We start from the raw sequence: 15,873 nt of genomic DNA, 5'->3' as shown, positions 1-15,873 counted from the left end.
GCGTACCATGTGCACACTTTTTCAGAAAATTTTTTATTAAAAATAGGTCCCGCAGTATTATTCATACATTTAAAAATTATTTTGCTGTAGTATTTTTAGTTTTCAGTTTTCAGCTGTATCCAAACGGACCCTAAATTGCTGGCCAAAATGGGGTTTTACCATTTTCAAAAAAAAATTCAGCATTTTGCCTTATTTTTCAAACTATTTAGGAAAATGTCCCTATTTTGAAACTCGATTTTCTAAAAATCGAGTTTCAAATGTAAAACTCGATTTTTGGACAATTGAGTTATAACGGAATTGGACTTAGGAAAAAAAAATTTGGAACTGGAGTTCCTTGAATGGAACTCAAGTTCCATATTCCACAATTTTTTTTTTTCAATTTGCTATAACTCAATTGTCCAAAAATTGAGCTTTAAATTGGAACTTGATTTTTAGAAAATCAAGTTTCAAAACAGGGATATTTCTCTAAATAGTTTGAAAAATGGGCAAAATGCTGGATATTAAAAAAAAAAAAGGGCAAAAGCCCAGTTTCTCTAGAATTTGCTCTTGCAAATTTTCTTGTCTATTTAGTATATTTACTTTTCAAAACACCTCACATCATATTATCTATTTTATATTACATTTTATTAAAATATTAATTTTTCTTGATTTTACCATTGTTATTAATTCCATTACATTTTGCCTAAAAGCTCCCCGGAATCTTCCATTCTAATTAGTTCACCACCGTAAGAAATCCACCCAAGGAAGACATGATAAAGGATAAGCAATGATTACTACTTAAATGAATTAGCCTAAAAGATACAAAGTAAGACTATCTCGCCACTTATTTTTTTTCGTTTTCGTTTCACAACCCAAACAATGATTCGCTCACTATTATGTGATTTTCATCCAAACAAGAGTTATGATTTATATAGGGAGAGGCAATTAGGGAGGACTAACCCATTAAAATTACACCTTCAGGCCCATTTACAAAGCCTATGAGGAAACCTAACTTAGGAGGGTCTCATGTATATCAAGTGTATGCTGTGAGACACTGGCAGTTTGTAAGTTCTACCAATGTGTGCGGCTCACGGGATTTCACAAGAAATTGAGGCAAACGACCCTAATCAATGTTTCTAATTAGATCTTTGTGCTTGGAAACGATTTTAATTGGTAAAAGAAATATTCTTAAGAAAGTGGGAGATACGGTGGTAACAACGTCTTTACAACAAGAAAAAAGAAAACAAATGACAAGTGAAAAGTGAAAGACAAAAAGTTATATGCACAAGAAAAGAGGACAAGCAAACTCAAGAAAAATGAAAGGTAGAAAGTAACAAAAGTGCTACATGCAAATACAGAGATCAAATTCTTTGAAGCACATCATGACAGATTCAAACCCATATGAATGCCTTCACCTTTTAAGTTGCCTTCTTCAAGTTCTTACAAACCAACATTGCATCTTCTCAGTCACAACGTTTCCAACAACCACCCCGATTATGAGGCCACTAACATATCCCAGGAGGATTATTTTCCAATCAAATTCAATGTGAAACCAAGAGTCTTGAACTTCTTTGATACCTGAAGAGGGTAGAGGCGCTTGCTCATGATTTTCACACTTCTTTGATAATGGATTTCCACATAATCCTAAATTTCCGGCAAACGAACTATTCTCAAATGTATCAAATTGATTACCATGAGGTATAAGCCCTGTGAGTTGGTTATGTGAGACATTAAATGATTCGAGGAAAGTGAGTTGCGTTAATTGCCAAGGTATTCGTCCCGAGAGCTTGTTTTGAGAAAGGTCAAGCGACTCAAGTGTTGTCAAGTCTCCTAGTGACAGTGGGATATGACCAGTGAGGTTGTTGTTGGAAAGGTTGAGCAATTGGAGGCTATTTAGATTCCCAATAAATTCTGAAACCTTTCCACTGAATTTGTTGCTTGAAAGATCAATATCTGCGAAGACTTCTATGATCTTTGAATACATCATTTCCCTGCCTTTGCTTGTTATTGTCATCGAGTAAGGGTAATATTGGTACACAGTAAAACCACATGATTGAATACTTGTAAATTCTAGCATATATGTGAAGTTATCTGCATTAATTTTCTTCATATACTTCCAACTTTGAAAATATTCAAATGGCAACTTACCTGTAAATTTATTTGAGGAAAGATCAAGAATGTGCAAATTGGGAGATGCAAAGATGGTTGTAGGACTACCCACCACACCATAAAGTCCATTACGTCGAAGAATGAGTACCCTGAGTTCCGAAAGTGTACCCAACCAAGAGGGAAAAACATCATTGAGCTGATTGCTTCCAAGATTTAGAATCTCTAGCGTTTTGCAATTTGATAATGATCTTGGTAGAAGCCCCTCAAATTGATTTTGGCTCATGTCAATTATCTTCATTCTACTTCCCTTTGCACATAGTTGAGGAATCGTGCCATGAAAGTTGTTGCCTTGAAGATTCAATATGCTCAAAGAGTTGCTAAAACTGCTCAAACAGTGTGGAAGTGTGCCCCTGAATTTGTTATTGGACAAATCAAGGGAATGAAGAGAACTAAGTTTGCAGATCAATGGTGAAACTTCTCCTTGGAGCATGTTGTCAGCGACTAAGTAAACCACGGTGGATGGTGGTGGAATTTGGGGTAATGCTTGTAGCATATTGGACCTCAGGTCCAAAATCTGTAGTTGAGACCATGGAAAATTGTCCATATGCTGGTCAAAGCCTGTTAAAAAGTTGTGAGAGAAGTTCACAATCAGCAAAGTTTCTTTACTTGTGTTCCATACCCATTTGGGTATTTGGCCTTGAATATTGTTGTGGGATAGGTCTAGCCATTGTAACCGGTCTTGTTTGCGTAAGAAATTTGGGAAATGTCTCAAGTTGCATGAAGCCAATCCTAAAACCTCAAATTTATTTTGTGTTGCATTGGTACTGGTTTTGGTGAGGAATGATATTTTGTTCATTGATAGAAGTAGTGTGGTTAAAAATTTGAGGTTAATAAACATTTCCAGAGTCACTGTGCCACTCAAGTGGTTGGAGTAAAGGTTGAGGTGTTCAAGTTTCTTGAGATAAAAAATTGAGATTGGAATTGAGCCTTGTAATTTATTAAACGGAAGCTGTAAGTTAGTTAACTGAGTCAAGTTGGCAAGCCAAGAAGGGATACGACCCATTAATTGAGTACTGCCCATGTTCAAATCACTAAGTTGGGTTAGATTTGCAAAGGATGATGGAATCTCCATTGTTAAATTGATTCCATAAAGATTTAAAAAAGTAAGTTTGGTCAACTTCCCAAGCCAGGACAAGGAAGAAGGGTTTGAGCTTCTAATAAAGCTTTGGTAGAGACTTAGAAATTTAAGTTGTGTAAGGTTACCAAATGAAGGTAGAATTGACCCTGATAATTGACAGGAATCAAAGTCTAAATAATTCAACGAAATAAGGTTTGATAACGATGAAGGTATTTGGCCCACAAAAGAGTTTCTAGAAAGATTCAAATAAATGAGTTGAGTAAGGTTACCTAGTGAAGATGGAATGTGACCTGAGAAATTACATTTCCCAGTCCATAGTGCATTCAAGGAATTAAGGTTTCCAATTGAATCTGGCAGTTTTCCCGAGAAACTAGTACCAGCAAGTGATAAAATTTTAAGGGGGCTGCTTGAGTGAAATTCAGGCAAATAGCCCATGAGATCTGGATTGTCAACCACCCTCAGATCCTGTAGATTCGGTAGCTTGAAAATTCCGGGAGGGAATTCTCCATGCAATCCGCAACCAGTCAAATAAAGTGTCCTCAAACAAGATAAATTCCCTAAGATTTCTGGCACTGGAGATGATATCTGAACGTACCTGAGACTTAGATCTTTTAGCCTGGTTAAGTTTTGAACTAAACCTTGTAGACTTCTGAGATGTAGCATAAAATTATATGACAGATCAAGGGATGTCAACTTGGAAAGCTCTGAAATATTTAAGGGAATTTGGCCAGAAAACGATGAAGCGGAGAGATTGAGATATGTCAGCCCAGAAAGACGGCTGAAACCAGATGGGATCTGAGAGGAATTGAAGTGGTTATAAGCAAGATTAAGCCTTCGAAGATGAACAAGGCTGAAGAGGCTGCTGTTGGAGAGCACAGAACCATAGAGACAGCTGCTACTGAGGTCAAGGCCAATCACATGACCAGTCTCCTCGTTGCACTCCACACCATCCCATGAGCAGCAATCTGTGTCTACCCCTTCCACTTTCCAAGATGAAATCTTAGGAGGATAATCAGAAGGATCAAAGCAAGAATTCAGGTTCCAATGAAAGCTTTGTTTGAATTGCAACAAGGCAGAGCTCTCATCATCATGGCAGAGTACTGGCTGCCTAGAAGCAAAACAGTTAGTGGCAATAGCATGCAACAGTGGAATTAAAAATAGCAAGCGTATGGACATCAAGTAACACAAGAATGACGCCATATTAATGTATTATCTTTAACAATGAAGAACTCTTAAGTATGAAAGGGAGTGAAACTATATTGCTTATATAGACATGAATAATGAATTGAAGTTTTGATCTGTGCAAATTGGATACCCAAGTGCATGGCTACCGAACCAACAATTACAGTGGTCTATAGTGAACCCAATCTTTTGCATTATGGAAAATGGGAAAGTGGTAAGTTCTCTAGAAAGTCAAGTCGATCGTCTCCAATGTCAATGCTATCGATTCAGAATTGAAATAAGTAGCTAGTCGAACCAAACTAGGGATAACTAGGTGTCGAACTTTGATTTGCATTATCTGATTTTAGCTAGTAATCAACCAAACGCTTTTGGTGGTACGGTTAACAATCCAATGGAATCCTTGTAGTCTTTCTTTTTTGTCATTTTTATGTGAATAATGTCTCCATTAAGAGACTAATGCAATCCACATGGTTTATTTCTATTATTAGTCGCACTTTAGTTTTATATTTTATCTCCACTATGAGAATTAAATTACTTAATATAATATTAATTCATTATTGCGGAAGTATAAAGTGGAATATAATCCTTCTAAAAAAAAGTGGACTATAAAAAGTATGACAGAATATTTGTATTCTAATAGTAAACATAAGGAGTAAAAAGGCATATTAAATAACTTATATTAAAGCCAAGAGTTTTGTATAGGTCAACTAATATCTCCAAGTATTTCAAACGGAGTTATTTAAGATTCAAACCTCCTTCTTCATTTATTGTAAATCAAATTATTAAAAACGAAATGTTTATAGTAACAAACTCTTTGTTGGGAGTTTAAGAAAATAAACAAAAGTTAAAAATAAAGGAACCTCTAGTCTAGACTTTGAACAAATTCATGTTTTTATCAAAATATTTTAGGCACAGGCGAGAAGAATTTAATCTTTCAAAATCAATTTGCAAGTGGATTTTCTCTTAGAATTATTTCGACAAACATGGTTGAAGGCATAAATGTCTTAATTTTGTCCTTGTTTTCAACTAGTCGATTCATGGTGTGATGCGTAGTGCACTTTTAAAACATTTTTTAAGAATTATATTATGCCTTTTGTATAAGTAATTATGTATAATACTTATTGTATGTTAAAATATTTAGGAAATTAACTTCAATTATATTACAAGTTAACCAAGAATTCTCCATGAAACTCAAGCTTCCACTAATGGTAACAATTTATTTAGTTTTTTTATTGAAAGTATTTTGCTGGAGCATGCTCAAGTATACTTGAACTTAAAAAAAAAAAAAAAGTTTAAAAGTGAAGTTTAAAAATGAAAAAAAAAAAAAAGTACATAAAAGCTAAAAGTAAATAAACTAGCTTATAATCTAATGCTAAACGGACATAGGTGTCCATTTAAAAACAATTTATCTAAATTTTTACTGAAATTGTCTTAGATAAAAGCTAAAAGAAAATAAAATAAGCTGATTTTTTTTTGGGCTAAAATTTCTATAGCAAAACCCAAGGAGTGAGACTTGCAAAGTAGTGACTTTTTGGCCAAAAACAAGCTAACTGGAGCAGACTAGCCCACTCAATTATTTCACAAATTCTTGTCTCAACTGGCCCACTCAATTTTTGAAATAATTTGTGATCACAAAAAATCAAGGATCACAAATTCTGGAACTTCCAACGATAGGGCAGACTGAGTGGGTTGTCAAATAGATCTATCATTCCTACTAGACATGACAAAACGGTCGGGTCGGGTCGGGTCGGGGTCAAGTCAATTGGGTCTGTGGATCAAACGGGCCTACAAGTTATTTTTAAACGAGTCAATTGGGTTGTGGGTCAGGTCTGGTTGACTTGTATTTTTAAAACATTTTTTTTTTTTTACAAAAACAAATCAATGCAACCTTTTTAGAGAGAATGAATAAAATCAATTAAAAAAATGAATTGTACTTAATGCCACTTGTTAATATTCTTCTAATTCTAACAGTTTTGAGTATAACTAAGTATAAGTGCTGGTGTGGGACAAGGGTTAAGATTCAAGTTTTTAGGAAGGAGCTTCACACACATATACACTTAGATTAGGCTAAAGTAAAATTCTATCTTGTATAAAAAAAAATCTTTATAGTCATAAATTCATGATGGAAAAAATCTTCAATGTTAATAACTCACTACCAAAATACATGTAATTACAAATTTACAAATTTAAAAAGAGATAAATCTTAAGAAGCACCAAAAAGTATATATTTTAAGTTTACAACACTAATAATGTCATTCTTTACGTTTGTTGATTAGTGGTTTGTGGACTACAGCTTAACAGCTACAAGAGCAGACAGTTTTGTTTTGTCACATATTTTTTTAGTTTTGTCAAATTCTCAAAAAACAAATAAACTTGAGTTTTGTCTTAAGGTTGTGTTTGGGATAACTTATATTGGACATCTTATTTTACTATTTAGCTTATTTTTTATGCTATTCATAGGTTCTACTGTATTATTTTAACTAACTTTTAGTTTTATCTACAATATTTTCAGTAAAAAATTTTCAATTTCAACTAAACAAGTTATTCACAAATGGACCCTATATCTTAACTCAATAACTCATAAAGTAGTGTAGGTGTTACTATGTTAGTAGTGTTAATGTAGTAAGCGTCTAGTCAAATCGCATGAGAATTGGCATAATTTTTTTTTTTTTTAATAAATGGGTTGTCTACGAATATGTGATCAATTGGCTATAGCCTAATATACTTTGTGCTTTATGTACTTAGCATTCAAGATGTAGCCTAAATATTTTGTTTAGCGGGCCAAGTCATGGGTTATCCAAGTCGGGTCAGATTGACCCACAACAAAATCAGGTTAAATTATGAGTCACCCTATTTTTGCTTCGAGTCAAAAAATTCAAGTTTAGGTCAAGTATTTTAGGTTCGGGTCAGCAAATTCTGACCCGCTTTCCATGTCTAAATTTGTTACCCTACTGCTCACAGTGGGAACTTGGAACAACGGCAAAAAAGTTGTGAATAACAGTCCACGTGGACGGCCCCAATTCAAGCCCACTACAAATTCATTTCTCCCTTCCCGCCAGAGCGCGCCTTCTCTCTCTCACTTCAGAGTTCAGAGTTCAGAGTTCAGAGTTCAGAGAGAGAGAGAGAGACGAAAATGGAAATGAGTCTGAGCGGGAATGCAATCAAGACCTTTGCTCGGTGCATCACGTGCCTCGCACGTGTAGGCAACGAGCTTGCAATTCAAGCCTCTCCTTCTCAGGTATATTATATATATTGAATAAATAACTAAAATTATAATTAATTTGTTTAAATCTAATCCAATTTTAGTTTGATTTAATAATTATCAGCTTATTTATACTTTTTTATTTAATGGCTCATATAGTTTACTCTGTGTTCATGTTGGTTTGGTAACTCGTTATTAGGGATTTGGTGTATTTTAATTAGGGTTTTAGAAGAGCGTATAAATGGGGTTTATATCGAAATTATATGTTATTTATGTAATTGGGTCTGAGGAATTTGTGTTTGGTTTGATTTATATGAATCATGCTTTGATGGGTGAGAAAATCAGTGAGTGGGAACCGTACTGTGTTTGGAAGGTATGAAAATGAAGGAAAAGTAAAGGGCATACATAGGCTTTCATAGAATAATATTTAATTAGTTTTGGAATAGGGTGTGCGGAGTTATGTTTGGCTTGATTTATATGAATTATGCTGGATGAGTGAGAAATTCACAAGTGGAGCTCTGTTTGGTTGGCAAGAAATTGGTAGGAAAAGAAAGATATTCAAAAGAATTCAAGCTCTGAAGCCTAGACTTAATTTTTTTTTTTTTGGTTTCTGAAAATTCAAGATATTTTCTTCAAACATGCTATGTAGTAGTATTTCACTACTGAATGGAGGGCTTGAGGTTTTTGTTTTATGAAGTTTAAGTTAAGAGAAGAGGTTAGAAATTTTTGTTTTGTTTTGTTTGATTTTCTTCTGAAATATCTCCATCAACTATATCAAACTTTAGCAGAATTAGGACTGCCCTTTTGGTTTTCTTCAACCTATATGGAATAGACTGCAAATAAGGATGGGTAACAAATGAGTTAATAATTTGTAAGTACCTTATCGCGTATTCATGTGTTAAGTAATTGAGTTGATTTGTTTAGTTACGATTTTCTGCCTGCAGCTCGCTTTTCACACTCTCAATTCATCGCGGTCAGCTTATCAGTCCATTACATTTAAGCCTGATTTCTTTGATGTCTATACAGTTTCTGGTAACCAAGTCCAATGCAGTGTGCTTTTGAAGGTAAGGTCGTTTCTTTAACCATGTTAGATACTGTAATGGGATTTTTCAACTTATCAGTCTTGCTGACTTGGCATCTTCAGGCCATTTGTTCTCTTCTTAGGACACCTATTGCAAGTATTGATAATTTGAGTGTGAAGTTGCCTGATCCTGATGCATCAAAAGTGCAATGGGCGTTAGAATGCTATAGTGGTAAAGTACTTTCTCACATATCTTGTGTTTTGCCTATCCTATGGACTTATTAGGGATAGGGTGATGCAGACCCAATAGATGGGGGCGAGATTGATTGGTGCTTAAACATCGATGATAGTGGTCATTGTCATATTAGCTGGAATATTCTTTTATTTGATAAGGAAAATGTTTTATTTCTACCATGTGCAAAGCAATCGGGGAAAGGTTAGGAATGATATAATCTTATGGTGTTCTACAGGTATCCTTTGGGAATAAAAATTTATTGTGAGATAACTATCCAACACATTCGCTAGAATGACTGTAATATATTAGAAATAGAGTCGCTGAATGTACCATCTTATGGTTCTTGTCTATTGAATTTTCTTACAATCAACAGGTCTTATTTAGTTTGCAGAAAAAAATGGGCTCATATTAAATGTTGTTTGAGACTGAAAACAATATTCTTCCATAGGGGAAAGGAAAATGTAAGAGAAATCCCCTTCCTTGTTTTGTAACATACATCACAAAAGGAGTATATATAAGTTGGCCAAATGGTATTTTGAAGAAATCCGAAATTATTGCTAAGGCTGTGAGCCCATGATGATCATTCAGTCCAGACAAGTTAAATATATGTGTGATGTAGGTAGGTGGATAATAATATACCATACAGGTATTTGGCCTGATCTCCAATGGCTACCTCCAATAAACGTTGATCCTACACAAGTCATTTAACATGTAGCTTTTGAATGAGTTATTCTCATTCGATAAGACTAATCTAAATTTGGATTTTAGGATAACTTTTTGAAAGCTCTAGATTTATGATCTCTTGTGCTATGGAAATGTTACTAGATAACTGTGCCATGCAACTTTCTTATTATGCAATCTTCTTAGTAGGTTATTTGATTCAAACATTGATTTGAAATAATTTCATACTGTACATTTTGCAGGCATGAGGAAAACCTATTGGATTACTTGCAATGTTGAACCCGATATACAACATTTATCTCTTGATAGGACAAAATTCCCAAGTAACTTTGTAGTGAGGCCTCGTGATCTCAATAGATTGCTTGTTAATTTTCAGTCCTCTCTTCAGGAGATTACTATCATCGCAACAGAACAGACCTCCTTACCTTCTGACGCTGCAAATGAAATAGGAGGAAAAGCTGTCGAACTTAGAAGTTATATAGATCCAACCAAAGGTAATTGTCATATAAGTCTTTCTACCCTAAATTTTTCATAACCAAGATACTAATGCTGCTCTTTTCAATTGTAGAGAATGATTCATCACTGCACACTCAACTATGGATAGATCCTACAGAAGAGTTTTTGCAGTATACTCACACTGGAGACCCAGTAGATGTGACATTTGGTGTGAAAGAATTGAAGGTATTGAATCCCAGCCTTGGTACCTAATTTTTCTGAACTTCAATTGCATTTGAGTCATAATTGACCTCGCAAAGCCTTCGCCCTATTGATGAAACATTTACTTAGAGATAACTTCTACCTAATATCTGTCATTATACTATATAACTAGTTTTAATATATGACACTTTCTGGTATAAGTGTCAACTTTGTTGGCTATATAGTTCATTTATGACTTTTATTTGTTTTTTTGGTAAGTGAAGTCTTTTTGTTTAATTTTTTATTTTTCAATCTTGGCTAGGATATTGTTGAACAATGTATTACTCCTTTTGTTTGTGTTTATCATTTGACACAATATTCTTTGTTTATCATCAAATTTCAGGCCTTTCTATCTTTTTGTGAAGGCTGTGAAGTTGACATTCAATTGTATTTTGAAAAGGCCGGAGAGTAAGATATATCTTATCCCATCCCATGTATGATGTATCTATTTTCCCTTTGCTTGCCTCTTTTCCTCTGCCCTCACAAAAGAGTTTCTCATTTGATAAACTTCAATGTCAAATGCTAGCTTCAGCCTGCAGACATGGTATTGTGTGGGCTCACCATTGATAAATATTGGTATTAATGACAAATCACAACACTAGTAGATCTTTTTGCAACTGGGTCCCCACAATGCCACTTGGTGTGGTTGGGATACTTGAAAGTTTATATAAATCAACCATGTAATTCATCACAAATGATGAACCCACATGGTAACAATGAGTTTTGATAGAATATATAGTTTCTTAGGTTTGATGCATAGAGTCAAAATTCAAGGGGAGAACAGTCATTGGAATTTGTACAAATATTGGTGATATGTAAATCATTAAAAGAATTGAAACCGAAGTTGCATCATCTAAGTAGGAATCCATATTTTTGGCCTCCAATGCATGTCAATGTGTCCATGCTTTTATTAAGTGATCATCTGGCTGCCCATCTCTTATTCTATTATTCTGTTAATCATCTTTAATTGGATGATCAGCAAAACACAAATGAATTGACAGTGATACTACAAATATTAGGATCAATCAATTACTTTTCTTGATGGTTTGTTGGGCAACCAATAGAAACTTTTACTCTAAAACGTAACAGATTTTGTCTATCTTGCTTAGCATTTTGAATGAAAGTATTGTGTTATTAAAATCTGACTTTCATCTTAAAAAACATGTTTCTGGGAAGCAGGCCTATTCTCATGGCACCAAAATTTGGGTTAGATGATGGGTCCAGTTCAACCTTTGATTCTACACTTGTACTTGCAAGCATGCTTATATCACAGCTCCGTGAAGGGAATCCCTCAGAACCTCCACAAGCAGCTACCACAACACATGGCCAGGATGAGCATGGGGCATCCCAACCTCAACATGATAGGTGTATACCAAATGTTTCTGAGCATCCATCTGATCACACCAGAATTTGGTCTGACCTTTCTGGTAACTATTCGTAAAAAATTTTAATGATGACTAGAGAATATGTTCTGCATTCAAACTCTTGATGACTCCGATGTGCAGGAAGTGCAGCAAAAGGTGGTAGTGGCAGTGGTATTGGTACTGAAGAAAGGCAGGTTCAAGGGGAAACAAATTTGAATGCTAATCAGCAGAGGGAGATGCAAAGAATTAGCACAATGCAAATTTCAAAAGCTGCATCCACTAGAGAAAATGAGCCTGCAGATCCTAATATGTATCCTACTGTTTGCTTCAGTATGTCAGAAATTCAAGTTTTTGTGTCAAATCTTCAGACTTATCATTGCTTACAATTAGCAGCTATCCTCTGGCTGTGTTTGTGTGTGTTTGCACACACTTCTGTGCTCATCCCATGCATTTTCTGAGTTCTCCCTACTCCCTAATCATTGCTTTACAAATTTTTTTCATACGAAATAAGATAATTGGTTACAGATAATGAGGAAAAAATTGCATTGCAAACCTTTAATTCACTTTTCTTAGTTTCCAACTTTCCATGGACAGGGCATCAAACTTAAGATGAACCTAAATTCATGGCATGTGCAATCTAAGTTTGGATTCTGCTCCTCATGAGGCATGTGCCTCTAAGTTTGAACTGTAAGGGTCTTTCTCTGGAATGATATCTTCAACACTGGAGGAAAGTCCATGATACATTTCTGCCTTTGGCATTGAACACAATGGGGTTTATATCTCAGAGGAAGCCGCTTAAAATCTAGATGTAGTTTCTAGTAGAAAAATTTAGTCGTTATTGCATTAACTTCATGCCTGGATTTATGTGTGGACTGCTAGCAGTTAAGATATGTAGGTTGAATTCTCTCTCTAACACAGTCATTGTTTGGTGTTTGAGTAAAGCAAGTTCTAGAAAAGGCATCAGAAGACTTCTATTGTTGTCCACCTTATTTTATGTTAAAGAATACTAATGTTTCAATAATAAGGACCATTTGTTTCCAATATATGGTCAGGATTATACCTTGGACGCATATTTTACTTGGTGTTGTGCCATTCAGGAAAAAAGTCATAGCTGAACGCTGAAACCATGTATTGCTGTAATAATCAGTAGTAAAGTCTGTCTCTTGAGCTCTATTGGCAATATGGTATAAGGGTCAGAAAAAGGTTGCAATGTAGCATAATAGCTCTTGTCAACCAAAGCAACTGCTGTAACCATACCCTAGATCCTAACTTATTTAGAACAACTTTCTTCCATTTGTTCTGATACATATTGACCATTGATTGTAATTGCATTCTCTTGACCTTTCAATTAGCTTTCATCCTATGGAAAAGGATCATGCAGAAGAAGCCCGAGGTTAGTAAGAGAGCTAGTAAAATTTGATTAGTCTTACATATGTTTCTGCTCCTGGCTTGACTAATACATTTACAATTTGTTTCTTTCAGATGGGCCAGTTTCACAACGTCATCCTAGTAACTGGGTGGATGCAGATGAAGATGATGATGATGATGATGGGGATGAGGATGAACTGTGTGTTCAATCCACACCACCATACTATGAAGAACATTAACCATGATGGATGCTGCTTGTTCTCTTTCCCTGTTGTCAATGTCTTCCAGTGAGATTTTTAATCAAAGTAAAGTTTGGTTAGCTTCTCCCCATATAAACTTGTTGTCCACTCAGCCTTTTACACTACGTAATCCAATACAAGGTAGATCCTCCAGCATTTGAAAAGGTAATTGAATATGTGCTGCCTTGGAATGGTTTGTAGTGTTGTCACTGTTGAATATAACCATATCCATCAGGGTATTTCGAGTAAAATACTGAAGGTCCACAATGTTAATACTTAATATACATCTAGAAAGAAACATTTTATGAAATGATGACAAGTGACCTGCCGGTAACGTATGTGGATAATATCACTTCATTTTGTTGGCGATTTAATGAAAAGCATTTTGGAAGGTTTCAGAGTACTAAATATTCTTTACCAAATTGACTTGTGGGTGGCTCAGTCATGATCATGCTGCAGTTATATGGTGCTGTTATTTCTTGTTATAATTTGAAGCGAAACTTAGTGTTGATCCCTGATTCCTACTGCATGTTATCTTGTAGCAAATTCTGATTCTTGATTTGGTTTTCCCATCAAAGACAGGAACCTTTTTCCACTAATAGCTAGCTTTTAGTTTCTATCTGTCAAGCATAAAGGGTTTTTTTTTTTTTCTCCCAAACATAAAGGGTTATGATGGTGTAACGATGTATAAAGACCTACAACAGATGTAATAGTAGTATGTACTTGAGCTGATGATCCCATGTACCATAGGTAACATAATCCAGAATTGATTAAAGATTAACCTTTTTCCCCATTCTGGTAATGTGATCATATGAGTTGGATCATTGATTTTGTTGATTCTAAAGTCGATAAAATTTGCAGGTGGGTGCTCTCAACTCCTGGCTGCCCTATCCAGTCCAAGATATTTTCATGCCTTCTCTCTCCCTCCTAGGATTGTGTCCTTGACTCTCGCATATTCATGTTAGCTTGATCCCTTAAGAATGCTTACTTGACAGGATGTCTTACACCCTGTATCATTCACCCCAATTATGTATCTAATTTGATTGATTTTCGGTGTGTTTCGGTTCAATGCTGCCACCCTATGCCCAGGGCTTGGAAGACAACAAAAATAAAAACAGAAACCAACACCCAGACCACCAATGGAGCACAATTAAAAGGAGGTTTTTATTTTCTTTTTATCTCCTTCGGGTGTTAAATACAATTATAGAGATCGATTTAAGGACAAGAGAGATGGATTTCTTGGAAAATGTATTTCATTTTAATTTTCTAATTAGTAAGTCATATAGGATCTCATCTTCACCTTACTCTAATGAAGGGACAAATTCCATTTGAGTTAGAAGTAATTGACAGGATAGTTTTTTAGTTTATATTTCCGTTTAGTACTAATCTATGGTGATCAAACATGAATGGTGGAATACATAGAATGGACATTCTCTCAAAACCATTTCTTTAATTCCTATCAAACTTGCAAGAATAAGCAAAATATCCATTAAAGATTTCCTCTTTTTTTCTTGAATTCTTCTCTCCTTTCAAACGGATTGTGAAGGGTACACTATTTTTACAGCAACAGATTCATAGCATATTCATTCTTTGCAACCAGATTTCCCCAATTTTCAATTCTAGGATCCTACTAACTACTTCTGACAAATTTACTTGTGTATAAAAGACGATCAATTAGATTAGACAGCCCCTTTTAAAATTTTCAATCCATGAAAGTGTATTTCAAGAAACAAACAAATCAATGAATGAGTTTGTTCAACAGTTAATATCGTATGTAATGGTAGCACTCAATCCTGAATATGACCGAAGAAAATTCAACAATACAAAGATTTGTCGAAAGAATAAAAGGAGGTATTTCGTGATACAAAAAAAAAAAAAAAAAAATTCAAGAACATACCGGAATTGCGAAGACAAGGATCTCTAAAGAGTTTGAGATTGCATATAGACAAGCTCTACGCTCCCAATAATTTCAAGATCACCATGGACAAATTGGACATAATAGCCAAATAGTAATCGATAGAAAAACAAGAAAAAGCAAAAGGGAGGTTAATAACTTTGTTGACTCAAAGACCTAGAAAACTTTAGCGTAACAAAGTCACAAGGTTCCCTCTTCTTTGTTCTTCCTTTATCTCCCTCTATTCTCACAAAAAGAAAAAACAAAGAAAAAGCCTTTACATGCATGCATGCATGCAACCTTTTTTTAACTTGAACTTAGGGCAGCAAAACCACCACCTTTCATCATTTGCTTAAACTCCTTGAAATTGACCATACCATCTCCATCCACATCCACCTTCTTGATCATCTTTTTGCAATCTTCTACAGTCCTGCCTTGCTTGAGCCCTAAGGAAGCCAACACTGACCTCAACTCCTCCACAGTGATAAACCCATCACCATTTTGATCAAACACATTGAATGCCTCCTTCATGTCCTCCTCCTCATCCCTTTCATCCATTATTGTCTGATACAATACCCCAAATTCATCAATATCGACAAACCCATCTCCGTTTACGTCGATCTTTTCTATCATTTGCATCATATCTCTATCTGGGATATAGATGCCCAAGTTTTGTAACGAGTCACTAAGTTCCTGCTTTGTGATCCGGCCATCTCCATTTCGATCGAACATTTGAAATACACGTTTCAGTTCTGCAGGATCCAT

General features: G+C 35.1%; 3 protein-coding genes across 5 annotated transcripts; 1 reads left to right on the top strand and 2 right to left on the bottom strand.

Moving 5' to 3' along the window:
• Positions 1-1,261: 1,261 nt before the first annotated feature.
• LOC142627653 (receptor-like protein 7) lies at positions 1,262-4,426 on the bottom strand. Its single transcript, XM_075801530.1, has one exon. It carries the CDS (start codon positions 4,424-4,426, stop codon positions 1,412-1,414), a length of 3,015 nt encoding a protein of 1,004 aa, XP_075657645.1. The 3' UTR covers positions 1,262-1,411.
• A 3,051-nt stretch (positions 4,427-7,477) lies between these two features.
• Positions 7,478-14,499, top strand: LOC142627402 (uncharacterized). Of its 3 annotated transcripts, none has more exons than XM_075801256.1 (11): positions 7,487-7,646; positions 8,555-8,674; positions 8,755-8,863; positions 9,790-10,041; positions 10,116-10,228; positions 10,587-10,651; positions 11,423-11,670; positions 11,749-11,917; positions 12,960-13,000; positions 13,090-13,379; positions 14,076-14,499. In XM_075801256.1, exons 1-10 carry the CDS (start codon positions 7,542-7,544, stop codon positions 13,212-13,214), a joined length of 1,347 nt encoding a protein of 448 aa, XP_075657371.1. In that variant the 5' UTR covers positions 7,487-7,541; the 3' UTR covers positions 13,215-13,379; positions 14,076-14,499. The 3 variants fall into 3 exon arrangements, with proteins under 3 accessions (XP_075657370.1, XP_075657371.1, XP_075657369.1); XM_075801254.1 differs by having other exon boundaries at positions 7,488-7,646; positions 11,758-11,917; XM_075801255.1 differs by lacking the exon at positions 14,076-14,499 and having other exon boundaries at positions 7,478-7,646; positions 11,758-11,917; positions 13,090-13,518.
• An 869-nt stretch (positions 14,500-15,368) lies between these two features.
• LOC142627102 (calmodulin-like protein 3) lies at positions 15,369-15,873 on the bottom strand. Its single transcript, XM_075800901.1, has one exon. It carries the CDS (start codon positions 15,871-15,873, stop codon positions 15,415-15,417), a length of 459 nt encoding a protein of 152 aa, XP_075657016.1. The 3' UTR covers positions 15,369-15,414.

The sequence above is a fragment of the Castanea sativa genome, chromosome 3 (genome assembly GCF_040712315.1).
Source record: "Castanea sativa cultivar Marrone di Chiusa Pesio chromosome 3, ASM4071231v1".
Classification (NCBI taxonomy): domain Eukaryota; kingdom Viridiplantae; phylum Streptophyta; class Magnoliopsida; order Fagales; family Fagaceae; genus Castanea; species Castanea sativa.
This window is presented reverse-complemented; position numbering and strand designations above follow the sequence as displayed.